This window comes from Emys orbicularis, chromosome 21 (genome assembly GCF_028017835.1).
Source record: "Emys orbicularis isolate rEmyOrb1 chromosome 21, rEmyOrb1.hap1, whole genome shotgun sequence".
NCBI lineage: Eukaryota > Metazoa > Chordata > Testudines > Emydidae > Emys > Emys orbicularis.
The window spans coordinates 7,015,734-7,042,698 of NC_088703.1; the positions used below are offsets into that span (position 1 = coordinate 7,015,734).

A 26,965-nucleotide genomic window follows, 5' to 3' on the forward strand; every position below is an offset into this window, starting at 1 on the left:
GGTAACCTGGCTGCTCTGGAGAGTGGGACAGCCCTTTCCAGCAGCTTTAGCCTGGGGGAGGCGTCTCTCCAAACTTGTGATGAGTTATAGTGAACTAAGTGAGAAATGCAGGGGATTCAGCCCACTGCTCTGGGAAAAGGACGTACTGAACAGTACAGATCTGACCCTGCAAGAGGGGAGGGTAACCTGACTCTCAGTTCCACTGATACCTATGCGATCACTGGTGAGCTCCCAGGTGAACAGGCATGTAAGTATCTGCAGCACTGCGAGCTACGGCAGCAGTTTCATTAAACACTTCTTAGCAGCGTAAAGGTCTGTCACTCAACACCACAACTGGTTCTGTGTGAACACCAAAGCCTCACGCACTGGCTGGCTACATAGCTTAAGGACTGGGAAAAAACTGTTACTAAAAAACCCTAACCCTAACTTCTCATAACTGTTCTTTGAGATGTGTTGCTCATGTCCATTCCAATTAGGTGTGCGCGTGCTGCGGGCACGGCCGCCAGAAGATTTTTCCCCAGCAGTATCCGTCGGGTCGGCCTGGGTGCCCCCTGGGGTCGTGCCTTCATGGCGCTCAATATAGGGCCATGCCGACCCGCCACCCCCTCAGTTCCTTCTTGCCGGCTACTCCGACAGTGGGGTAGGAGGGTGGGTATTGGAATGAACATGAGCAACACCTCTTGAAGAACAATAGTTACGAGAAGGTTAGTAACCGTTTTTTCTTCTTTGAGTGATTGCTCATGTCAATTCCAATTAGGTGAATCCCAAGCCTAAGTTTTGGAGGGGGGGTTGGAGCTCAAAGTTTCGCTGACTGAAGCACCGATCTACCAAAGGCTGCATTGTCTCTGGCCTGCTGGGTAATTGCATAATGCGAGGTGAAAGTGTGTACTGATGACCACATCACTGCTCTGCATATTTCCTGGGCTGGAACATGTGTCAGGAACGCTGCTGACGAGGCCTGTGCCCTGGTGGAGTGTGCTGTAAGCAGAGGGGCAGGTACCTTCGCCAGGCCATAGCACTCCCGGATGCATGGACGTGATCCATGACAAGATCCTCTGGGACAACACTGGAAGCCCATTCATTCTGTCCGCTATGACGACAAATAACTGAATGGACTTCTGGAATGGTTTCATTCGCTCAATGTAAAATGCCAATGTCCGGCAAACGTCCAGCAAGTGAAGTTTCTGCTTCCTGCTGCTTGAGTGTGGCTTAGGATAGAAAACTGGGAGAAAGATGTCCTGGTTGACGTGACACTGGGAGACAACCTTGGGAAGGAAACCCGGATGCGGCCTGAGCTGAACCTTGTCCCTATAGAACACAGGAGGCTCTGATGTTAAGGCCTTAAGTTCAGACACCCTCCTGGCTGATGTTATTGCTACCTTAAACACCACCTTGTATGAGAGGTACAGCAGAGAACATGTCGCCCGCAATTCAAAAGGTGGCCCCATTAGTCTGGAAAGGACCAGACTGAGGCCCAGGCCGGGACCAGCTGCCAGATGTGCAGATATAGCCTGTTGAGACCTTTCAGGAAACAACTGACCATGGGGTTGGCAAAGACAGACCGGCCCTCTGCACCTGGATGGAAGGCAAAAATGGCAGCCAAGTGAACCTTTACTGACGACATGGACAGCCCCTGTTGTTTGAGGTGGAGCAGATAGTCCAGTATGAGGGGGATGGACACAAGTGTTGGAGACGGACAGGGTTGCGCCAACCAGATTGAAAATTTCTTCCACTTGGCCAGGTAGGTAGCCCTCGTGGAAGGTTTTCTACTGCCAAGGAGGACTTGTCTGACCAGGTCCGAACAAGCAAGCTCCATTGGATTCAGCCATGGAGGTTCCACACCGTGAGATGCAGCGATTCAAGGTTCAGGTGCTAGAGACGACCTGGATCCTGAATTATCAAATCCGGGAAGAGCGGCAAGGTGATTGGGGCTTCCACGGACATTTCCAGGAGAGATGTGTATCAGTGTTGATGGGGCCAGGCTGGAGCTATCAATATCGCTGAGGCCTCGTTCCTCCGAACTTTGAAGAGCATCTTGTGAACGAGAGGGATGGGAGGGAACGCGTACAAGAGGTGGCCATCCCAGGAAAGGAGGAACGTGTCCACAATGGAGCCCGGGCTGTGGTTCAGGAAGGAGCAAAAACTGCTGACATTTCTTGTTGCATCATGTGGCGAACAGGTCTATCTGGGGAAATCCCCGCTGTTGAAAGATGGAGTTCGGAACATCCAGGCGCAAGGATCACTTGTGGCTGTGGAATGACCTGCTGAAATAGTCCGCTGACTCGTTCTGTACTCCGGGGCGATACAATGCTTCCAGCTGTATCGAATGAGCTACGCAGAAGTCCCACAGCTTGAGGGCTTCCTGGCAAAGGAGCGTGCACCCGTTTGTTTATAAAAAACATCGCTGTGGTGCTGTCCATCATAATCGATACACATTTCCCTTCCAGATAAACTTGGAATGTCTGGCATGCTAGGCAGACCGCTCTCAGCTCTCCGACAATGTGGAGAGCAAGCTCCGCCTGAGACCAGAGTGTGTCCTGAGCTCTCCCAGATGTGCACCCCACCCCAAAGCTGACGCATCTGTCACCAACAAGAGGGATGGCTGAGGTCTGGTGAAGGGAAGTCCCACACATACCACCTGTGTGGGAGTTCCCTTCCCTGTGGGTCAAACCACCACAGGAGGGAGTCAAGGGCCTGATGAGACAGGGTGACGACCTTGTCCAGATTGTCCCGAACTGGCTGATATCCTGAGGCCAGCCACGATTGGAGCGGCCGGAGTCTGAGCCTGGCGTGCTGTACCACATAGGTACAAGCAGCCACGTGTCCCAGAAGCTTCAGGCAATTCCTTGCAGTTGTGGTAGGGAACTGCCTGAGATTTCAAATGTTGCTGCCCAGGGCCTGGAACTGCAATTCCGGGAGTATGCCCTGGCCTGCACGGAGTCCAATACCACCCCTATGAACTCTATCCGCTGGACCGGGGACAGAGTTGACTTTTGCACATTCAGGAGAAGGCCCAATTCATCGAAAGTTGCTGTTATGAACCCGACTTGCACCTCCACTTGCTCTCTGGAGCAGCCCTTGATCAGACAGTCGTTGAGGTACGGAAACACCTGTACCTGTCGCCTGTGCAGGAACGTGGCCACGACTGCCATGCACTTAGTAAACACTCAAGGAACTGCTGAGAGGCCGAACTGGAGGACTGTGAACTGGTAGTGATTGTGGTTCACCACAAACCTGGGGTACCTTCTGTGGGACGGTGATTACACGATGTGAAAGTAGGCATCCTTCAAGTTGAGGGTGGCATACCAGTCCCCTGGATCCAATGAAGGGATAATGGAGACCATGCGAAACTTCAGTTTTTTCCATGAATCTGTTGAGCTCTCGCAGGTCTAGGGTGGTCCTGAGGCCACCTTTGGCTTTTGGTATTAGGAAATGCCAGGAATAGAAGCCCTTGCCCTTCAGCTCCTGATGAACCTCTTCCACTGCCCCCAGCGATAGGAGCGAATGCACCTCCTGTATGAGGAGTTGCTTGTGAGAAGGGTCCCTGAAGAGGGACAGGGAAGGGGAGTGGAAGGGCCAAGAATTGGAGGGAATATCCCCTTTCTATCATGCGGAGCCCCAGCGGTCCGATGTAATACGGGTCCACGCAGGGTAGAAAGGGGACAATCTGTTCAAGGAGGTAAGGTGGGGTGGATCCAGTGTCTGTGCTGGTGCGCCGCCTTCGAGCGCACCTTCAAAAGGTCTGCTTCTGGCCTGAAGGCTTCGACTGGCCATAGCCCTGGTGTGAGGAAGGGTGGGGCCTCTTCCTGCCATTCCTATTCCTCCACCAAGAGCCATCCTGTCTGTTCTGTGGCTGGCAGAACTGCGGCGGAGGTTGCGGCATGAAATGTTTCTGCTGTGTAGTGGGGGTATGCAGGCCAAGGGACTGGAGTGTGGCCCTCGAGTCCTTCAGGCTACGGAGCCTTGCGTCTGTCTTTTCTGAAAAGAGGGCCGAGCCTTCAAAGGGGAGGTCCTGGATAGTCTGCTAGACCTCATAGGGGAGGCCAGAGACTTGCAGCCAGGAGCTCCTCATCATGGCTACCCCCGTTGCCATGGTGCGGGTGGCTGAGGCAATGAGCTTGCCCTCCTCAACCAGCGCAGAAAACTCTGCGCGGAAGTCCTGTGGCAGCAGCTCCTCAAATTTGGCCATTGCTCTGCAGGTGTTGTAGCTGTATCTACTGACGATGGCCTGTTGACTTGAAATGCGGAGCTGCAACCCCCCCGTCGAATAGACCTTCCTGCCAAACAGGTCTAATTTCTTCACCTGCCGTTTTTTTGGGGAGGGCCCCTGATAGCCCTGGCACTCATGCTGGTAGCCGCATCCCCTACCAGAGAATCTGGCAGAGGGTGCGTATAAAGGTGTTCATTTCCCTTTGAGGGAACAGAGTGCCTTTGCTCATTCCTCTTCACCGTGGGAGGCAAAGAGGCCGGGGTCTGCCACAAGCTCTTAGTGGTCTCACTGATAGTTTTAATAAGTGGCAGGGCAATGCAGGAGGGTGCGGAGGGGGCAAGAAAGTTGACCACCTAGATCCCCAGGTTCTGTGCCACCCTCCTAAGCAGTTGTTGCAAGACCCTGCTGTCTTCCAGGGCTGGGGCCATTGATGTGCCCATCACCGGCGAGGACGAAGACAAAAGCCTGGCTGGCAGTGGGTCGTGCTCCCTGCTCTTGGCGCCGAGGGGGTCTTGTGGTGTCCGGTGTCCCAGTGCAGTCCCCGATGGGAAGAACGGTGCGGCCACAACAGATGGTGCCGAGACCGCCAGTGCCACATATACCAGAGCCACCGACGTCGGAGCCGTGGCAGCTGACTGCAGTGGTCGCTACAGCCAATGCCCCCAGTGCCGACAGCATCAATGATGGCACAATTGACACCGAGGCCACTGACGATGATCTGGAATGCGACCCCTGGCTCTGAGGAACGCCCAGGGAGTCCAGAATGGCCATTGGAGTGGAGCCTGCCACTGACCCGGCCACGCTGGTGGGTAGGGCTGCCGATGGCGCCAGGACCTTCTGCTCCTGCTGGAGGGATACAACTCCGCCTCCGAGGACTCCGTATAGAAGGACCACAGAGGAGTGCTGCCCATTGGTGCCAGTGATCGGTGCCGGGGGACCGGCGCGGTTCCCCCGCATGGGTAGCTGGTGCCGGGGAACAACGCGCAGGAAATGGTGATTGCTGCCCCATTGTCGCCGGCTTGCCCCTCAACGGCACTGAGGGTCGAACTGGCCCTGGTGATTTGTCCCTCCTTGGAGGGGAGGACGGGGCTGTAAGTTCCAGCAGGTCCCTTGCCGCCTCAAACACCTCTGGTGTGGAGGGGAGCTGCAGCTCTCGGCTGTGACTGGCTGGTGAGCGATGACGGTCCGGACTCGACTGGATCCCCGTGGGGGAAGGAGATGGTGCGACCCGGGTTGGCGGTGAGGCCAAGGTGGCGTGGCCCGACGCGGGTCTCACAGCCAACTGCTCCTTGGGCTTAGCTGGAGGAGAGCGGCTCCTCTCTGGCCTCCTCTTCTTTTGGGGCACCGGAGACGGAGATTGGTGCCTGCCTGTGTCGAGGCCTTGTGGGCGGAGCCAGGGTGGTGCAGAGGGTCTCTCAAAGAGTCCTTCCTCGGCGCCGGTGCACTCCGCACCGATGAGAAGGTGCTCAGGGTCGGCTCTGCCAAGCCAGGGTCCGATTGAGGGTGGAGCGCAGCCTCCATCAGGAGGATCTTGAGACACTGGTCCCAGTCTTTAAGGGTTCTGGGGCAAAACCCCCTGCAAATCTTGCAGCGCTCCTTCTGATGGCTCGCTCTCCCCCAAACACTTCAGAGAAAGTGTGCGGGTTGCTCCTGGGCATAGACTTGCCGCAGTCCTCGCAGGCTTTAAAACCCAGGGACCGAGGCATGCCCTAGTGCCAGGAGAGCGTTGGGGGGAGGGGTACTCCCAAAATGAAACTTAGCAAAGAAACTACCTACCTAACTTACCACAACAACTATTATAACTATATACACAATTTACAAAAAGACATTGCAAGAGTGGAGGCGCTTGCCAAAGCAAGAGCTAAAGACGTTCTGGCTAACCGCCACTGGCAGTAAGAAGGAACTTATGGGACTGCAGAGCCCTATATTGAGCGCCATAAAGGTGCAACCGCAGGGGGCGCCCAGGCCAACCCGACGGACACCGCTAGGGGAAGAATCTTCCAGCTGCCATGCACGCACCTAATTAGAATGGACATTAGCAACACATCTTGAAGAAGGTTTTTTTTTTTTTAAATACACAGGCCAATATTTTCAGAAGTAGAAGCCTAAAGTGAGACCCTTCAGCCTATATTTAGGCATCTCAGGGTGGGATTCCCAGAAGCTCCCACGTGACTTCAGAACGGATGTTAACGACGCCCTGGACTCGTGTCTCTCAGAAGAGATGAGCATTTTAAGAGTGACGCATCTTAGTAGAAAAAATGCTACGTACGCTCTGAAATTCTCTTAACAGTTAGCAAACGGCGGAGTCAAGCATGAGCCATCCAGTTCAGCAATTGGAGACTAACCGGGAAGCAGCTGGCTGATAGGGAGATCAGCCAACTGCTCTGGGGAAAGGACGTACTGAATGGTACAGGCCTGACCCTGCAAGCAGGGGAGGGTAACCGGACTCTCGCAGTCCTACTAGTCAGATAGAAACAGAACAAGCCAATTACACTTTTAAACTTTCACATAAGAATCAAAAATACTGATTCTTATTAATCTTGATTTAAGCTCTGCCCTCTGGGGCACCTGGCATTGGCCACTGTCGGAAGACAGGATACTGGGATAGATGGATCTTTGGTCTGACCCAGTATGGCCGTTCTTATGTTCTTAACCCCTGGCGAAAAGGGAAGCCCTGGGTACAGCCAGCTCCCACTGGGGTGCAGGCCCTCCAGGGGCATGAGCCATTAGTGAGGCTGGACGCTACCCGAATAGCACTGTTCCCCAGAACCACACACACACACACACACCACGCTTCCCCCTCACACACACCTGGTCCCCTGAAGAGGCTGCTCTGAGGGACTGCAGGAGACTGAACTCGAGGGTACTGGGAGTAGGGGGGAGGTGTCTCCCACTGGCCTCAAAATCACTGGCCACTTCTGAAGATTTAGGGCCTAATCTCTGGGAACCCAGCCAGTATCCAGAGCACATGCTGAGGATGAAGAGCGACATCTGCTGGACACATGTAGCACTGAGTTACCTCCCAGCCTAGCTCATGGCCACTGCAGCACCATCACAGTGAATGCTGGAGCAAGGAGCAGCTCTCTCTCCAGTTCCGCAGACAGCGAGCTCCCAAACAGCAGCTGCTCCCTGTGACGCTGGACTCCATATGCTTTATGAAAATATGCTTATGAGTGTGAATATGATGCAACTGGAATATGCTTTATGCAAGAGGTCTCTTGTAAGGTATCGTTAAAAAGCTTATCTACTGGGTGTGTTCATCCTATTTGTTTGCATGTATTATTTCTATGTCTGGAGTTAGGAGAATAAGATATAAACTTGTATTACTGATGTAAACATATTAAGTGGAAGCCATTAAGGGTACTTCAGAGTCAATGACCTGTAAATGGCTCTGTTTACTTGCAAACTTTCCTGTGTATGTGTGGGCCAGCCCAGGAAGAATGGAGGCTGGGATCTCACAGGACATGTGACCATGTCACATGATACTAAAATCCATCTTAAAACTGGTACTTTTCCATTTAGAAGGAGGGGTGGGGACCCAGAGAGACAAAAGATTCCCACCTTGTGCCAATGCTATGAAAGGGGGCGTAGCAGAACAAAAGAGGCCAGTCATGAGAAAACCCCTAGTTACCACCTGAGATGCCTGCTGGAACTAACAAGGACTGTACCGGGGAAAGGATTGGGCCCAGACTAGGAAGGAGTCTAGTCTGTGAAAGAAGCTTATTGGAACATCTCTGAGGGTGAGATTTACCTGTAATCAGTTTCTTCATGTATTAGGTTTAGACTTCGTGTTTTTGCTTTATTTTGCTTGGTGACTTACTTTGTTCTGTCTGTTATTACTTGAAACCACTTGAATCCTACTTTTTATAATTAATAAAATCAAGTTTATTAGTAAACCCAGAGTAAGTGATGAATACCCGGGGGAGCAAACAGCTGTGCATATCTCTCTATCAGTGATATAGAGGGTGGACAATTTATGAGTTTACCCTGTATAAGCTTTATACAGAGTAAAACGGATTTATTTGGGGTTTGGATCCCATTGGGAGCTGGGTGTCTGGGTGCTAGAGACAAGCAACCTGCTGAGTGGTTTTCACTTAAAACCTGCAGCTTTGGGGGTGTGGTCCAGATCCTGAGTCTGTGTTGCAGCAGGCTAACGTGTCTGGCTCAACAAGGCAGGGTTCTAGAGACCCAAGCTGGAAGGAAAAATGGGCTCAGAGGTAATTTCAGCAAATCAGGTGACAGTCCCAAGGGGGTCTTTGTGACCGAACTCATCACACTCCCTGCCCCCCCGGTCTGTGTCTGCCCCCACTCTCTGACAGCACAGGAGTCACTTGCCAGGGCGGTGCCAAGCAGTGGTTACTCACTGTATCGTGGGGACGGGGAGCGGCTCTGCCTGCTGTACTGCCTTTCCCATTCTTCCCGCTCCTTCTCTCGCCGCTCTCTCTCCCTGCAGAGAAACAAGAGGGCTTAGCGCACAACCTGCAGAGAACACGCCCAGAGAACAACAGGGGAAGCAAGAGAGTTTACTTCATTCGGATCTTCCGGGCCATGGCTCGCAGCTCGTCTTCTCGCTCCTGAAAGAGAGAGGCACGGATCAGCCAAGCGCCATGGGTCATGCACAGGCAGCGAGGTGCCCTCAAGAGGCAGCTGCTACACATTCATTCTGTGGGCAGAGCCCTTCAGAGCTCGGCTGAGGCATAGCCTCCCAAGCTCAGTGTGAACCCCAAAACACACACACTCCCCTCAGCACAGCAGTGCTCCCCTGACTTCACTCCCCACCCCTGCCTATTGAGTCCCTGGACCACCGCTGTGGATGCTAGCTCTGCTCTCGGGTAACACATCCATGAGCGCTCCTAACCAGGCAGAGGGGTCTGCAGGGGGAGGCCATTCCAAACGGCCAGACACTTCACGCAGGGGTGTGGGTGTAGTGGCGCAGCCCAGTGGTTAGAGACAGACCCATGTCAGGGTGCAGCTGGGTCACATACCTGCCTTTCATGTTCCTGTTGCATCATCTTCTCTTGTGCTGCCTTTTTGTCAGCTTTAACTGAGAGAGACAGAGAGAGAGATTTTAAGCAGCTGCCACAAGGCCAGGCCAGAGCGGCAAGTGAATTGCATGATGAAACTGGTCCTGCTTACACTGCCTGTTGAGAGCCTTCTGCATTCGCAACTTCAGCTTCTCCTGCGGAGTCAGCTTTGGCTACAAGGAAAGTTAAACAGAGACGTGTTAAGGGAAGGCAAAGGGACATCGGCACTGCCAGACAGGATCAGATCCGGAGGCACTCTTGCCGAGGAGGGCATCTCCTACACCAGATGCCTCAGAGGAAAAGACAGGAAACCCTGCAGCAGACAGATGGGGGAGCAACCTGCCCCGGCAGGTCTCATCCTGATCCTTGACACCTAGAGACTGGGTTAGGCCTTGAAGGAGATTCTCCACCCACTTCCAATGTTCTTTGTTGCGTTGACTAGAGTAACTCGGGATATTCTTGTCAGCCACAGAAACGGCCAGTCCCTCATTGCAGCTTGCCAATGTCAATGAGTTCCTTTTGAATAAAATATGAGAGTCAGTCTGTGGACGTCTTCATCAGTTCTGGATTTTCACCTTCTAATTTCATGGAATGTTCCCTTCTAATGCTGTGAGGCAGGGAAACGCTCCCAATCTCCCTTCTCGACCAGTCAGTCATTCATAGACTTTCTCCTGTTGCCTCTTATTCACCTCCTCTAGAGGAGTGTCTACCCTACAGCCAGGAGGTAAGATTGTAGACATACTCGAGATAGCTTTGATTGAACTTGATCAAAACTAGCTTGAGTAACAATAGCATTGAAGTCACAGCAGAAGGGGTAGAGGCATAGGCCAGCTGCTCCTAGGGTCCAAGGTAGCTAGATCAAATCTACCTCAGACATACCCTAAGGGGAAAAAGCCAAATCTTTTCACTCCCTCCAGCCATGAGTTTTTCTAGGCCTTTGACCATTGTTTCAGATTTGTAGATTCCAAGGCCAGAAGGGACCATTGTGTATAACCCAGGCCAGGGAACGGCCCAAAAATAATTCCTAGGGCAGAGCTTTTGGAAAACCATCCAATCTTGATTTAAAAGTTGCCAGGGATAGAGAATCCACCATGACCGCTGGTAAGTTGTTCCAATGGATAATGCCTCTCACTGTTCCAGTCTGACTTTGTCTAGCTTCAACCTCCAGCCATCGGATCGTGTTAGACCTTTCGCCGCTAGATGGAAGAGCCAGTTATTAAATATTTGTTCCCCACACAGGTACTTGTAGACTGTGATCAAGCCCCCCCTCTCCTCTGAACCTCCTGTTCTAGGGTATCCTGTGTGAGATGGGGTGACCAATGCTGCACCCAGTCTGCACCCCTGTTAATCTCTATCCCATCCTTTGCACCCTAGCCTCTGGTTTGCTCTCCTGGCTGCAGCGGTGCACTGAAGAGGGCTCTCCTTGGAGCTGCCTGCAATGGTGCCTGGGTCCCTGGCCTGACCGGACACTGCATTTACATCACTCCAAGGTGGGCGAGGGGGAGGACAATGTACTTTTCTGACTTTTTCTGGGAGCACTCTCAGGCTGTGTGCCAAGCTGGGCCTCTCAGCTCTGGGGAGCTGCCCTGTGGACAGGCAGCCAGAAACAAGAGGCTTCACTGGTGAGAATACACAACTCAACTTAGGCCAGCAGGGACCCACTCACAGGCATGCAGGGGCACCCAAAGGAGGGGCCAAGGGCCACTCTCCAGTTGGTTCTAGCATAGATGGGAGCTGGGCAGAGGCTGCTGCTCCTCTAACAGCCACAGGAAGGGCTTGGGGACTGGAGGAACTCAGCCCAGCCAGCCACGCCTGTTCATGCAGCCGGGGGGAGACCAGCACCAGCAATACTCCAGGGGCCTTTCAATACCAGCTAAGGGAAACCCTGGGGCTCATGGCCAGCTATGTCACTGCTATGCTCAGCCTAGCGCTCTCCTGACCATTGGCACCAAGAATTAGCACAGGTAGGCTCAGAGAGAACCCAGCTCCACGTCTCTGGGGACAGCATGGATCTCTCGCAGGGATTCTAGCCAAGGAAGAATGTGCCTAACACCTGCAAGGCTGGGGAGCCCTGGCCACCCTAGCCCAGCTCCATTCATGGAGGGCCAGGCTGGCCAGGGCTTCACCTCCATTAGCCCACTGGTGGAAGTGCAGAAGCTCGTCCCCAAGTCGGATTCTCTGAATGCGAGAAGTTAGTCCACCCAGACTGAGCGTGTGGATTGCTGCTGTTGGCTGTCAGTCATGTTGATTGACATTTCCCCAGTGCTTTAGCAAATTTGATCGATTAGCCCAGTGTATTAAGCAGACAAGAAAACATGTTTGACAATTGCCTTGGGGCTAGAGCCAGCTCCCCACATTCAAATCATACCAAGAAGGCGCCTGGCCTATATACACCCCTTGCTTGCTCCTTTCTGACAGACAGCATCCATCTGACAGCCTGAGCCTTAAGGGTCACACAAAGGCTCCCCATGGTGGTGGTGGCTTGGAGATGACCTGCAGAGCGGCAGGCAGAGGGATGCCAGGGTAAGCCCAAGGGCACTCCCTCCCTTGCTCTACAGAGGATCCCACTGCACACCCCCACACAGGCACCTTGCTTCCCTAGGGGCCCAGCCTTGGGATCTAGACCATCAGGAGTTCATTGGGTGCCACTCCTTCCCAGACACATGGAGGGAAGCCAACACCTTGCTGCCCATTCCTGGAGAGCCAGTGCGCACCTGGATCCCAGGTAGGAATGCAGTGAGCCTGCTTTCCCTTCCTCTTCGGGATCTCAAGGACACAAGGGTCAACAGAACACAGAGCGCCTCTCTGCATTGCGGGCTGACTTGGCCATGAAATGGCCTTGCAGAGTACAGCAGGGCCCCCTGCTTCCAATCCAGCACCTCTCCCTCCATGTCTGGAACTCCTTCCCAGGGGCTCCTGGAGTCAGGGCCATGCAGGCTGGAAGGGCCATGCTTTAGATCAGGAGCCTAACCCTGGGTCAAGCCGCTCCAACCTGCTGCCCGGGAACAGGCAGCAGGCCCCAGAATGATGTAGGGATCCCACAGCTGCGAGGCCCGGAGTCCGAAAGCACCAGGAGGTTTGTTCCAGGAACCGAACAGCTGGGAAGGGAGGGTGTGTCCTGGCCCCAGCCCCCTAGGCAGCTCAAAGCACCTTCTCCCCTCAACGAGTCTCCCAAAGCTCCTCTTTGCGGCGCTTTGTTTACTCCTTTGTGCACCTGCACCCAGGCAGGCAGCGGGAGCACAGTCACAAGGAACTCGCTGCAGAGCAGCCCACGCCCCAGACCAACAGGGTCTGGAGAGCGCAGCTGGCGAGGGAGGGGTGGGTGTGAAGCCGCCAGGGGGACTGACGCACCAGGCTGGTTTTCAGGGATGGCAATAATCCCAAAGCTTGACAGGCCAGCCCCACCCCCCACACTATGGACTGGCTACTACCCAGCAGACCGGGGTCTTTGTGGAGCCAGAAGGGAAGAGGTCTTCTGTTCCCAGGAATTCAGCGAAAGGGACAGTGACCTGAAACCCATCCCCACCTGTCAGTCACTCAGAGCTGAGACTGCTCCATTAACCCCCTCGCCCGGAGGCAGGGTTGCTGGCACTTGCCTATGCCGGCTGCCATCCATTCTCAGTTCTAAGGAGCTACTGGGCTTGGCGGGCCTGCACCTTGAGGAGAGGCCGCAGGTATTTCCAGCCCAGGGACAGGGGACTTGGGTTTCAAACGCAGTCAAGGAGCCTTTCATTCAGACAAGTCCCTGCATCTCCTCACTCCCGTGAACTACAGGGTCCCTTAGTTTGTTCTGCAGTGATGTGAATTAAACAGGTGAGGTTAAATTCTTACTGACTTTGGCAGCTCCTGTCTCTTTACCACCAGCAGTGTCAGCCCTAGAGGGGGAAAAGAGCTGTGATCAGAAGCACTGTGGAGCGGATGGGACGCAATATCCTTGTCTGGGAGAGTGAGAGGCCCAGCACTAACCTCCCCCCTCAGACACGGGCAGACCAGGCAGCTCACACAGAGCTCGGCATTAGTCTCCTTCCCGTACCCACGCCGCCGGGTGCCAGCGCTCCCCAGGGCAGGGGCAGGAGAAGCCCCTTCTGTTGCAGGGCTCAAGGCCAAACAACATGCAGAAGGGAGGCCAGGGGAAGAGCTAGAACAGGGTGGCCTTCCCTCACTCACTTTTTCAGTTTCTCCCCCACGGCTGGGGAAGCTGCAGGCCTCAGCAGTTTCTCTCTTGCTGGAGAAGCTGATCTGCTGCGGCTTCGTGAATCGCTAGGACTCCTGCTGCTCCGACTGCTACTCCAGTGTCTCCCCGCTCGGCCGCTCCGGCGATAGCGCTCCCCGGACCGGGAATGGCTCCTAAAAATGCACAGGACATAGCCAAGGAGCACAAGCTTCCAAGCCTTCCCTACGCCACAGTGCGTGCCAGCCTCCCTCCCCCCCACATGCCCTGGAAGTGGAGCAGTAGCATGGCATTAGGGTTGCCAATCCCACAGCTGCGGATAACTGCGGGAAGTGATGTTGTCTACCATAGCCCCATCCAGAGGGGGAGTGGCCTCCGGCCAGGGCTGGAGCGGTTCCTCGAAGTACAGAGAAGGGAGGAGGAACCCAGGGTATAAAGCTGCCATCTCACCCCCACCCAGCCCTGTCCCTACCTCTGCCTCCAGAGGCGCCTCACTGCAGGCTGCAGCAGCACATGGCCCCATTGCAGGGTGAACAAGCCATGCTTGGAAATTCCTGCAACCCCCGACTCGGCTCACTGCACAGCTCCGGGCAGGACGTACCTGGACCTGCGACGGGAGCTGTACCGGCGGCTCCGATCGGCCGAGTGTGATCTGGAGCGGCGGCGGCCATCCCGTGAGCCCCCTCCGGAGTAGCGCCGGCTCCTGCTGCGGGAGCGGGAATACCGTCGGCTGTGGGAGCGGCGGTACCGGCTGGACCGGTGGTGGTGCCCACCGGCTCGGTGGGAGCGGGAGCTGGAGCGGGAACTCGAAGAGGACGAGGAGGACGGGGATGAGGAAGAGGAGGAGGAGCGTCTCCTATAGAGGGACAGAGACAACGCAAGCCATTCACGCAGAGGGCAGAGATGTGACACAGGGGGTGCCAAAGAACTGGAGCACCACGGCACGCCAAGATCCCTGCCCTTCCCCTAAGTAGCACTGGGCAGACTCAGCCCCTGGCCTCTGCCCCCAGCTAGCACAGCCAGAGTGAAGAAGCAGGGCTTGGCATGAAGGAGGAACAAGCATGTTGTGACGGCTGTTACCAGTTCTTCCCCCAGTCCAGCTCCGAGACACACTCAAATACAGCAGCTCTTCAGAGCCAGGAGACAACGGCAAGTGGGGCCACACGAAGGCATCAGAAAACCTCCCCCTCACTGCCGCCAGGATCCCTGCATGCTGGCCCAGGAGAGGGCTAAGAAACGGACAGCAGAGCCCCAAATGACTCACAGCCTGTCCAGTGGCCCCTGCTCCCCCAGCAGTGTCCTTATGCTTCAGCTGCGGAGAGAACCCTGTGGACCAACCCCACCTATTCTGCACCATCACCCCCCGGTGGCTGGCAGCTCTGCTCCAGTCCCAGGGGCAGGGCTTGCACGTCAGTGGCTGCAACGCAACTGCCTGCTGCCCAATTCCCTTGTGCACAGCGTGAGAGCATCTGGGGGTGTCCAGGGCCCACTGACAGGGGGTGTCCAGGGCCCACTGACAGGGGGTGTCCAGGGCCCACTGACAGGGGGTGTCCAGGGCCCACTGACAGGGGGTGTCCAGGGCCCACTGACAGGGGGTGTCCAGGGCCCACTGACAGGGGGAGCCCCCCCCCCCACAGGAGAGGCTAGGGGCTCAGAAACTCATGTCTGTCCTTCCGGTACCAGAATCCTCCACCTTCCATTCCCCACTGGGGACCCTCAAAGGTAGGCGGCAGGGAGAACGGGGGGCCCAGGCCTTCATGCAGGCTTGTTAGGCTAGCAAGTCCGTTCTGGGCTTGCCCGTCTGCCCCAGAAGACCCTACGGAGGACAGGGCTAGCAGCGACGTCCATAGTCCCAGAGCACACAGGGGAAACCCAATTGCGATGGTACAGGCTGTTCAGCCCTGGCTCAATGCAGGTTTGGTTACACCATCCTACCACAATGCTGGGGAAAAGCCTGAAGTCTTATCACGCCCCTCCCCTTAAGGGCTGAGCCCCTGCCCATGCCTGGGTCCTCCAACGAGGCCTCCAGCAAGGTACAGGCGCCACACCGGGCTCAGCGAGTTAGGAGGGAAGTGGTTCTGAGAAAGACCGACGGGAACGCTGGGCTCTTCTCACAGCCCCCTCCCATGGCCTCACTGCCTAAGACAGACAAGTGGCTTTGCAGCCCCCCCCCACACCCCCAGCATGTCCTGAGGGCTGGGGGAGTGGATCACCACCATCCTGCAACGTGGGCCATGGGAAGGCTCCAATGTGTGACGACTCTCCCATGGGGCAGAGCTACCGGGGCAAACTGGGATTCTAGCAATGCTGCAACGGGGCACTGAGAGGGGCAGTAACGTTAGGCAGTGCCAGCCCAGACGCCAGGACATGCAGTTCCACTTGAGGGCACCACCCAGGGGCTCTGCAGAGCGTCTGCAGCTCCGTCTCCCTACACAGCCTTGGCCAAGCGCTGTGCAACGGGGTGCAGGTGGAGCCTCCGGCTCATGCTAGTTAGCCACAGACACACAATGGCAACGATGCAGCTACAGCCCCGAGGCCAGGCACTAGCTTGGTCTATACGGTGCATACGAGGCACTTTACAAGCCTGTGAGCTCTCAGCCTGCGCTCAAGTGCCCTGCTCATCTGGAGAGGGAGCTGGGACAGGCCAGTGCGCTGAGAACAGGGCCAGGAAGTACAGCAACTCCGGGGGGGGGCCGGGAACACGAGGAGAGGAAGGGATATTGTGGGCAAGTAGGAGAGCTGCCCCTTTCCAGCTGCCAGATGCCCCATGTCCTACAATCTCTCCCCCTCACTGACATGCCAGGTCCCTTCCCTAGGCCCCAGGACGAGGTGCCCCCCGGAGTTCCCCTCATAGGTCGAGGGTCTGGCTATTCAGGGCCTTCCAGGCACTGTCTACCCAAACAGGCCTCTCGCTCAGTCTGCTGGAGAGTGCCCCCAACTGGCCACCCCACACAGCACCTGGCCAGCCCGTGGGCAGGGCTGACAACGAAATGGCAGCTGGAAAGGACTGGATGCCAAGAGCTCTCACTGGACAGGGTCTCCAAGCAGGGACAGCTTGGCTTGGTGCCCATCGGGGGCACAGAGGGTGCAGGCCGATCACGTAGATGGGCCGTTAGCCCCTGCTGAGTCTCTGGTGTTAAGGTTTGGGAAAGCGAGCCAGACGGGGGAGTTACCGACCGGGAGGAGGCGCTATGACCTGCTGCAGCGCTGCCCTGATGCACTTGGGTGGAGCGCGGCTTGCCAAGGGAGACGGCTTTCCCGGGGACTCCTCCGGCTTGAGCAGCGGCAGCGGCTTCCTCGTCACTGCCCCCGAAGCTGGTGATGAACGTGATCTTCTCTTCTTGGCCCGGGGAAGGCGAGCGAGAGCGCGAGCGGGATTCGGAGCTGGACTCTGAAGGCGACCTGGGAACGAAGGGAGAACAGAAGGGGCTGCTTCACTGTGGGAGGTGGAATTTACCAAAAGCTCCCCCAGGGGGGGCAGCACACTGGGGTGGATGCAGCTTCTGGACCCCTGCTGGACCTCCCTAGGGCTGCAGCAGACCCAGCGTGTACCGTAGCACCTGCTCCAGCAGGAGGTGACCTTCCCCCAGCCCAAGGGCCCCTCAGAAACAGTCGGAGTTTGTCAACTACAGGACTCCCCAGAGACTGTCGCAGCAGTGGCCTCTCCCCCAAGAGGGGCGCAGGGGCAGCAAACCGCTCCTGCCATGCCCAGCAGCTACAGGCACTCACCGTTTGTAGGGATCGTATGTGGGGCTGTCTCTCCTCGCATAGCTGCAAAGAGAGAACACGTGATGGAGAGCCTGTGGCAATGACCATGGAGAGATCCAAGGAGCACAGCCTGCCCTGCGGCCAGCAGCCAGGCGCCCTGCGGAGTGACCAGCTGGCAGCACAGCCATGCTGCTCACCCTCCTCCCCAGTGCCCCACTCCATGCAGGAAGCAGGGCAGAGCTACTCCTCTTGGGTTTAACCCACCCCACTAGTGTTGCAGCCCCCCACGGACCTCATCTACTGAATGGAGCAGAGGCCTCTCCCAGAGAGGGACGGTAACCCTGGTGCCCACGGCCTGTACTGGCTCTACATGGAGGTGAGAACACTGAGATACCAGCTGCGGCCCACAGTGTGTTACCTGGGCTGCAGAGGCCAGGTGCCAGGGCAGCAGCAGCCCCAGGGCTTGCGAGGGGTGGGGCTGGGAGCCCTGGCCCCGCAGGGTAGCCCGGCCGGACCTCTCCACGCTGGGCAGCTGGGAACCCAGCAGACCCCCGGCATACGGGCCAGTCTTTAGCACACAGCTGAGCTGGGCCGCATGTGTTCCCGCAGGTTGAGAACTGCTACTCTCACTCTTTGTGACGCAGACAGAAGCCTGTCAGCCTATGATGGTTGAAAAATTATCAGTTGCATCAGAATCGGTTCTGGATTTAACTAAAGCCCAGGAGGGAAATGTTCCTAAGTTTGTGTCTGCTAGGGAGAATGACATTGCAACTAGGTCGCATCCAGTTAATCCCAGGGACCAGGCGATTCTGGTGCTTCTATTTTGCCTGTTGCTAGTGTGTTGCTGAGTAAAGATATGACAACTCTGTTTAATCAGGGTGATATCACAGCCAGGGCACAAGGACAGCATGAAAGTGATTGAACTGCGTTACCCACTGACAGTGTGGAAACTTGTAACTAAGCTAGTGTGTGCTGAGCCTGGTAACCTGTGTGTTGCCAGTGAGGAAAGCTGCAAAGGGAAGGAGAATGCCTCTAACTATGGAGTCCAGCAGCTTGCCTAAAAGGGGGCTGTGTAAAAATCCTCCTAATGGGCCAGAGGTGATTCTGAGTGTAAGTGACACTCAGAAGGAGTTTGGTTGTGGCTCCGCAGAGCAATGCTTCTGTGGAGCAAGATAAACGTGAACTGTTGCTTAAAGAAGCTCCTAAGGAGAAGAATCCTCATGGTTGTTTTTGCAAAGCAGTTTGCTGTAACTGAGGGGTGTGGAAGTGAATTAATTGAGGTAGATCAGGATGAATTTCTGTCTGTAGAAGGCAACAGTTTGTTGAGAGATTTGTTTCAGTTCCTAACAGCCAGAATTTTTCGGTTGAAAATGGATCCACTGACTTTGCTTTAGAAAGACCCCAGTGTGAATAACTTAGAGAAGGCGTCAGATGGAATGAAATTTGTCAGGGAATTTGAACAGCCCTATGATGATGACCAAGTGGCTGTGCTTGACCAGCTTGTTGGGAAGACGACGTTGTTGGAACATGAATGTCTCCATACTGATTCTGTAAAAAGTGACAAAGAGTCCTGTGGCACCTTATAGGCTAACTGTCTGTTAGTCTATAAGGTGCCACAGGACTCTTTGTCGCTTTTTACAGATCCAGACTAACACGGCTACCCCTCTGATACTGATTCTGTGAGTGAACAGTCTGTGTCTCAGGTTGAAAGAGAAGACTGAGTAGCTGAATCTACAGAGCAGGACAGCTGTGCAGTTATCTCTTGAGAATACAGGAGATGGCAGGCAAACTTTCACCCCTAGACACTTCGGATATGACTTTTAGTCTCTTAGTGGACTTGACATCTGATTCCATGTGGAACCAGAGGTTGGTAATGGAAGGACAAAAGAACCTCGAGTCTAACATGCTAGTGAAAATGGATGGTCTCTCTTTAAGACAGAGTCTAGCCTTGGAATTGGTAATAGTTAAGAATCTGAAAACTAGTAAACAAACTAGTGTCTGTGTTGATGCAAATTACTTGACTGGGGGGGGGGGGAGAGAGGAGGAGAAAGACTTGCCCACACCATAGCTGTTAGCAAAGAGGACACACACAGCCAACCAATGGATTCTGTTACACAAAAGAGCTCAGATTTTGACCCTTCAGGACAGGGAGGCAGGGAAAAACTTCATCTTGCTAATGGAAGCCACAAGTTAACCCTAAAATGCCAAAACCTCAACAGTATTGAGTCAGAGGCACAGCATGACAAAAATGCTTGTAAATGTACAAGTGACAGATTTGATGTTAATATTATTGCTAATATTAACTGTTGTGGCTAGTTTGTGGCTGGTACAAATGTACAGTGTGCGTGATCTTTCGGAAAAACCCTTAAACATGTTGGGAGTGGTACATAAGAACTCGCTACGTCCTAGAAGCTTTTAAGGTTTACTGTTTCTTTACATGACAACACACTTTATGTTCAAAGGCCTTGGGATACTGATATTTCACAGCTAGTGCCTGTAACCAGTCTTAACCCTTTTCACATCAGAGAAGGTATTATAGACCGAATATGCTGTATGAAAAGGGAAACTAAGGCACACCACCCTATTGCTTTCATGGCTAAATGCCAATATTCCTATACTACAGAGAACATTAATATCTACATTGGCTTGATGTTAATTGGGTTCCAAACATTTGCCAGAGCTTGCATGGATAAATTAACTATTTTCATTAGCTCATGGCAAGATCATATGAGACATGCAAGAGTAGATCCAATCCACTATTGGTCTAACCAAGTTTTGCCTTGGTTTGTAAAGGAATTCAATAATATTGTTACTTCCAGAATGAACCTTACAAAGAAAAAGCCTGGTTTAGCCAAACATGATTTTGATGAACCATTTCTGTTATACATTGATACTTCGAATACTGGGTTAGAAGCTGTAGTAATATAGAACCAAGAATGGGAAGCTCCTATGATGCATTCAGCAGTGTCTGGGACACCCCTTCCTGCACCAATTTTGGGGTGAAACAGAAGTTTACTTTTGTTGCTGGTTTGGTATATCTTATAGGAGAATAACCACCAGTTTTGGGTTGTGTCTGCCCTATTTCTCAGCAGTGACCCATGAAGAAACGGGGACACCAGCCTCCCTGCTAAAGGGGTTCAGAGGAGAGGAGTCCAGACAAGGAGAGGCAGGGACGGAAGCACATGAAACATCTGGAGCTAAGCCAGCCGCCCCGAGGCCTTAAGGGACAGAGCTAATGAACTTACCAGATCACTGGCTTATAAATTCCTGTGAGAGCAGAAGACTCCCTACCTTACACACAGACCCCTGGCCAAAGAAAGCATCACACCGCCCAGCCCCTTGGCGAGCTTGCACTAGCAGAATCTATGTGGACGGAGCCTTTTCAGAGCCAGTTGTTTGAAATAACCACGATTCCAGAAGGAGTCACTGCGTTCAGGGCCGGGGGAGCTGCCGTGACAGTGCAGCGGGGGCCAGACACGGGAGACAAGAGCCCTTGCGCCCAGGACAGCCAGTGCCAGAGGCCCCGCCCCAGCACCCCGTTGCTCGCCAGCCCCTCTGGCTGACTAGTTTGCTGCAGGGGGACGTTACGTCGTCACCGCCTTACCTGGGAGGGCTGATTTTTCTTCCTTTTAAGCGCTTCTCTCTAAACTCCCTCCTCTGTCTGCGAGAGCGACGGCCCTAGATGAGAAAGGCCCAGCACTGAGTGGCGGAGGAAAGCCTGCCAGGAACTCCCAGCCCAGGGCTCAGCACTTCCATTGCTCTACCCCAGTACTAGGAGGTGGGAAATGAGAGTCTGTCCCATCCAGCTCCTCTGGGCTGAGCTGCCACAGTCTGGGTGCAGGCCAGCTGTGGGGAGTCCTGGCTAACACGGCCAGGTCTTTTAAAACCTCCTCTGCGTCCCTCTGCTAACCCTCTGGAAGCAGGGCCTACCTGGAAAGCACAAGAGCTCTCCAAAGGGCACCGCTGACCCATGGGGAAAGCGCCTTCGCCAGGCTTGGGAAATACAGGCAGAGATCAGAGCAGGGCTGGGAAGAGGTCTGTCTGGGACAGCCCTCCCCAGGGCTGCACCTTACCGAGTACATGGCTTTCTCCTCCTCGAGGGCTTTGGCGTGTTTAATGGCTTCTGCCTCCTCTTTGTCCTTCCGCAGCATCCTTCCGGAAAAGGAAAGAGAGCTGGCTAAGCGTGGCTGTTCCCAGCGCTCACAGAGCCTGCCCTGCCCAGCCCCTGGATGGAGGTACACAACGCGGGGGCATGGGTGCGCTGTGACAAAGGGACTTCACTACCACCACAAGTGCTGGCAAGCAAGAGCCTCCGCTCTGCCCCCACCCTGACGCAGCCCCAGCATCTGCCTCTAGCACAGGGGCTGCTACCAGAACACTTGGGCCTTCAATGGAAGAGTCAAGGGCTAAGCTGGGCCTACAACTGAACAGTACCAGCGGTACCAGGGTGCCACTGGCACAAGGGAGGAAGCTCCAAGTTGGAGCGGCCCACGCAGCAGCAGCAGCGTCTGGGCTGCCCCTGGAAAGCAGGACGGGTGCCATCCAAAGGGTCTTACCCTAAAATTAACTAAGCAGCCACTGCTCCCCCAGGTGCATCAGTGAAGAGAGGAGCTGCATTTAACCCTGCACCTCTCCCTGGCTCTCCTGCCACCTGGGTCAGATGCTTTGCCCCTCGACGGGAGCAGTGCTGATGCCAGAGCTGGACGCTCCTCCCCACCGAGGGCTGGCACTTCACATGTACGGTAGAAGATGCAGCAGGCAGCCAGCCAAACACATCTGCCCCAAGCAACCTTCTCAGTGCATGTGGGCAGAGGGGCAGCAGCAGCTTCACCTAAGCCAGGGCTGCCAAGGGCCTGCTGCCACGGGAGCCCCCACACCAAGCCACAGTGGGTACATCTGCCCCCTACATCCCGCAGTAGCCACAGCTCCCCTATGTGGCTCGTGACTACGGCAATCCAACCCCCCAGAGCACCTGAAGCTCTCAGAGATGAGGTGGTGCGCCTGGAGCTCGGCTCCGGGCCCTGACTCACACGTGGGCCTTACCTGACGAAGTCCCCCTCAGCCATCCCGTACGTGGTCGCCTGTTTATTCAGGTCAGCCACCTGCTCCTGATTTAACTCATCCACATCAACTTCCACATCTGCAAGCAGAGTCCTGGTGTCAGCGTGCCTGCAGGCCTCGGCAGGGTTCGGGGCCGACAGCGGAGCTGGGCTGCTCTCCAGCTGCCCCGGGGCCACCTGAGGTGTTGCTGGAGTATCTGCTGCACCATAGTGCAGCTGAGGTTTGAAACGTGGGGGCCACAGGACTTTCTTGGGCCTCTCAGGAGGCCCGTTTCTGGTGCTGAGCTCAGTGAACATGCCCCCGCCCCAGCATGGTCCTGCACCCACTGCTCACAGGATTGAGGGGGTGGAGCTGGGGAGCAGCCCCTCTCGCCCTCCCCATTGGAACACATGGCAGCAGCTTTACCGGAGTTCAGCTGGGGAAGCAGGGACAGCAGCCCCCGCCCAACCCAGGGCTCTGAGGTCAGCCACCAGATTCCTATTCCCCAGGAGCTGTTTACAAGCCCCGAAGCAGCAGCAGGGACAGGTCTGCCGGGGGGGGAAGGGAGACACAACCCCAGCCAGCATCCCAGGCCCCTGCAAGCACCACCAATGCACGAAGGGAGGAGGGGGCCGGGAAGGGTTGGCTGGGGCTCCCCACAGCAACGCACTGCTCCCCCACACCCCTCCCCTAGAGATACACCCAGGCACCATGTAGAACAGGCATGTGCCCGACACACTGGGGAGTTGGCACCTGAAGGATGAACTCGTAAGCACAAGGCCTGGGAAAGCCGGTCTGTGCGTGCGGGGCGGGGCGGTGGGGCTGCCCAAGCACAGCCTGGACAGGCGATATCCCGAGGCAGGACTGCCTGGGCAAGCGAGACACACCGATATCCGGAATGACTTCGTCCTCATCTGTGTTGCTGTCCTCCTCAGAGTCCTCCTCGTCTCCCCGCTTCTCCAAGGAGTTCTCGAGCTCAGCCACGGTGCTGTCCTCGTATGTGTAGCCAATCGATGCCTTCTTCTCCGCGAGCCTGGGCACAAACACTGTCTGTGAACGTGTGCTGCCAGGGCAAGGGCACAGGGCACCCACCCGAGGTCCCTGGAGTCTTGCAGCACCAGCCTCCCCTGCTCTCAAAGGGCTGCTCTGTTGACCCCCACGTTGCCCCGGTTACGTTTGGAAACCCAAAGCATAGTTAATGGAGAACCACTACAGAAAGAGCCCTGGGCACCCAAGGCCTCCCCCCGCCCCAGACACATAAGCGCATCACCTTGCCCTCCCCTGAAGCCGTGCTGAGGCACCAGGAAAAAGGGTTGCCTTTTTTCATATCCCAGCTCTCCCCATCGCTGGGCAGGGCCCTCCCGCAGGGCTGTGGCCAGCCGCCGCCACGTTGGTGGTGCTACGCATGCAGTCTGACTAGTCGGACTGAGACAGAAATAACCCCGTCTCAGGCTTCGGGACGAGCTGAGCACCGCAGGGTCCGGAAGGAATTGTCCCCGGTGCTACTCCCGTCCAGCAGCTTTATTATTCAGGAAGAGGCGGGGAGGACTTCCTCTGCCGCATCACGTATCAGCCACTCCCACACTCCCTGGAAAGCCTAATTCCGAGGCAGCGCAGAGAGGAAGGACTGATGCCCCCCAGGCCCGGGGAGATGGGGCTCAGAGGACAATGGCTGTTCATTCTGATCCAACTTGGGGCACAAATACATTCACTTCTGTCTCCTCCAAAGCATGCCTAGAGGGGCAGCTCAGCACGCACGCCACTGGGGACCAGCACCGAGCCTCTTTTCCCCCATACTCACTTCTTTTTCTCATCCTCATTGGGCTTCTGGAGTCCCCCATAGAGCTCATCAATATAGATCTGATAGAGACACTGCTCCTCCGAGACTTCAGACAGACAGACAGACAGACAGACAAGGGAGTTACATGCCAGCTTGAGGGCAAACACCGATGCCAACAGGCCTTGATAACAGCTGAGTGTCGGGGCTCATTTGAGGTGACACAGGTAAGAGGGAGCCTCTCCTGTATGCATCATCAAACCACATGGGCAGAGCAGGATCCCTGTCTCAAGAGCCGGGAGAGCATAGGGGAACGGGGAGGGACTGCTGATCATGAATCCTAGAAGTCATTGGTTGGAATGCAGCCTGGCCCAGGAGTGGCTGAAAGCTGTTACCAGCTGACGACTGCTTGAGGACTCCTAGGTGAAGGGCTGGGTGACATGTGCAAGTTACCAAATGTGCACTAACTGCCCCCTCAGTGTTATTCTTGGCAGAGAACCCAAGAGCCGAACAGGCCGTGAGGGGGAGGGAGGGTCCCTCCCTCCCTTCCAGAGGGGCTCCTGGCAGAGCACAGCAGAGCAGAAGTTCACAGAGTGGTGTCAGGAACCGTGCCCTGCTGTTGCCAGCTGATACCTCTCACCAGAGCCAGCTTCTCTTCACAGCATCGCCCCCAGGGATGTCTCCGTGCCCCAGTGGACAGTGGTCTCCAACAGACACTTACTGCCAGCGAAGTCGTTCTGCACCAGACCCCTGTAGCGCTCGTAGTTACACTTCCTCTCGTCCGACTCCTGCTCAGGAGAGCTGAGAAGGAAGAACACACGCTGGCACCAGGAGACAACTGGGCAGACAGGACAGAACTAAAGGTGACCGGCTCAGAAGCACCTCAGTGACTTAGCAGCCCACGGCCCATTTCCACAAGTGACTTCCTGTGAGATTCAGGCTCCCACGTCACAGCTCAGCAAAGCACTTATGGAAATTGGACCCTACAGCAATTGCAGCTGCATTCTGCTAACTCCACTGTTCAAACAGTGCGACATGAACCCCGCGGTGGCTGTCCCCGTGCATCAATGGCTATTAACAGAGCTTAGCAGGAGGCTGCACGGCTACCCGGGAGTCTCCATAGGCAAGGCTGAAGCCAGCTCTCCTTTACAAACCTGGTGCAACTCTCCCTCCCCTGCAACCCAGTTGGCCTCAAGTTTCACGGGGGACAATATGCCTGGAGTTCTGGGAAATCTGGGGTGTGTGGAAGCAGAAAAAGAACTGTCAGAAAAGAACTGCAATGCATGACAGTTTGTTAGCAAGAGTCAGGCTAACTGTAGCCCTGATAACGCGAGATTTGTAGAAGCGAGGATTGTGTGAGGCGGGTGAGAAAGTACTGTGTGAGAAGTTATTGTGACCTTGTATAGATAAGGTGTAGAAGACCTTGTGTAGATAAGGTATAGGAAATATTGTATGTTGGCAAGAGTCAAAACAATTAAGAAATAAGATATCAAGATGGCTTATGTATAACAAAATGCAGCTGTCCCTCATTATTTTCTGTAATGAAAGGTATAAATGCTTGTTGTAATTAGGTATCAGTGAGAGAGACCTGCTTGGCTCTCTCCCTCTGCACAATTGTGAGAGTGAATAAAGCTTCTGACTTGCTGTACCCAAACAAAAAGTGAGAACTCAGTTTTTCTCCGACAATTTGGGGGCTCGTCCGGGATGGCAACGCCCTCAGAGGCACCGGCAGTTACTACGGATCGTTCCCCTTCGAACCCCATGGCGCCACAATAGAGGTAGGAGACCTTTTGAAATCTCTATTGGGGTGTCGGAGGAGGACTGTCCGTGGGGCCGTCTGTCCCTGTTGGGCTCACGCCATCCGAACTTATTGACTGTGCAGCAAGGTCAGATGCTGAGCGGCGTAGGGGAATTGTTTGCCGCCCCCTGTATGCATATGCGAGGTGCATAGGATTGCACCTGTGTTGAGGGGTTGTTACCGCCTCAGCAGGAGGGGTTTTTACTGCCTCATAGTCCGGACAGAGGGGTTGTTTACCGCCTCAAGAGGGGTTTTTACCGCCTCGAGTGATGCATCGAGGTACTTGGGAATAGTACCTGAGGTACTTGGGAATAGTACCTGGAGTAAGGCCTTGTGTGTGTGTGTGTGTGTGTGTGTGTGTGTGTGTGTGTGTGTGTACACACCAGTGTGAATTGAGTGTTACCGGAAGACGCCCAGAGTACTCTGCGAAGTCTTTTGGCTCGTGACCAGAACTACTCTAACGCAAGCCCGGTAACTAGAGGATCTTTTAGGAGATCCGACCCACGGTACGCTAACTCGGCCTGGCATCGTCCGGCGAGGAGGCTGCCTGGGTCTAGGAGTGTGTGAACCCATCTTCCCTCCCCTTTTCCTCTCCGTGTGAGCCACTGACAGTCGGACCATCTCACTGGATGCAACAGAGTAAGCGGCGCCGTCTCTCTGAGATTAGCCGACGCTCTTTGCTGAAGGGAGGTGTAGGAGGTCATGGCTATCCTCGTTAGTCTCTCCTGTGTGAGTACCCTGTAGGGAGAGATCCTTAGTTTATATGCCGCTAGCGCGGACAGGGCATCCTCCTCCCTGTGTGTGTGATTGGAAAATGGGTGGGGGACAGTCTAAGGATTCCCTCTCACCCCCTAAGGGTACCACAGCTTATTTTATGTACGTACATTATGGTCCATCAACCTGCAGGTATTTAGAGAATTGGAATCATTACACGCGTGAAAATTCATCTAAACAATGCCCACTAGAAGGTACCTTCAATCTAGATAAGATCATACATCTCAGAGGAGTTTTTAATCACCAAAAAAGAAAGCCTCTGACACACAATGGGAGCAATTTGTCTATTGAGGAAAGGAACGGGTTAATTTGAAATTCAGCTTGGTCCAGAGATAAAGAGAAAGTTAATCTGCGTTCAAGGTCAAGAATCAATGCAGACCAGGCTAAGTACAAAGAAAAACTACTTTCGGCCCCAGCTGGCTGTGAAAAAATATAGACATAGTCAAACCAAAGGCAATACAAG

General features: G+C 54.9%; 1 protein-coding gene across 1 annotated transcript in view; it reads right to left on the reverse strand.

The window, feature by feature from the left end:
- Positions 1–26,965, reverse strand: part of CLASRP (CLK4 associating serine/arginine rich protein) — a 52,421-nt gene that overhangs the window by 1,089 nt on the left and 24,367 nt on the right. Inside the window, exons 7-21 of the mRNA XM_065420684.1 lie at positions 24,652–24,731; positions 23,955–24,039; positions 23,041–23,186; positions 22,157–22,253; positions 21,187–21,265; positions 20,718–20,791; positions 17,135–17,176; positions 16,583–16,807; positions 14,007–14,261; positions 13,402–13,581; positions 13,070–13,109; positions 9,347–9,407; positions 9,196–9,254; positions 8,738–8,784; positions 8,575–8,657 (exon numbers count right to left, since the gene is read on the reverse strand). Of these exons, the coding sequence (XP_065276756.1) occupies positions 8,575–8,657; positions 8,738–8,784; positions 9,196–9,254; positions 9,347–9,407; positions 13,070–13,109; positions 13,402–13,581; positions 14,007–14,261; positions 16,583–16,807; positions 17,135–17,176; positions 20,718–20,791; positions 21,187–21,265; positions 22,157–22,253; positions 23,041–23,186; positions 23,955–24,039; positions 24,652–24,731 (1,553 nt within the window). The remainder of the gene's footprint in view (positions 1–8,574; positions 8,658–8,737; positions 8,785–9,195; positions 9,255–9,346; positions 9,408–13,069; positions 13,110–13,401; positions 13,582–14,006; positions 14,262–16,582; positions 16,808–17,134; positions 17,177–20,717; positions 20,792–21,186; positions 21,266–22,156; positions 22,254–23,040; positions 23,187–23,954; positions 24,040–24,651; positions 24,732–26,965) is intronic.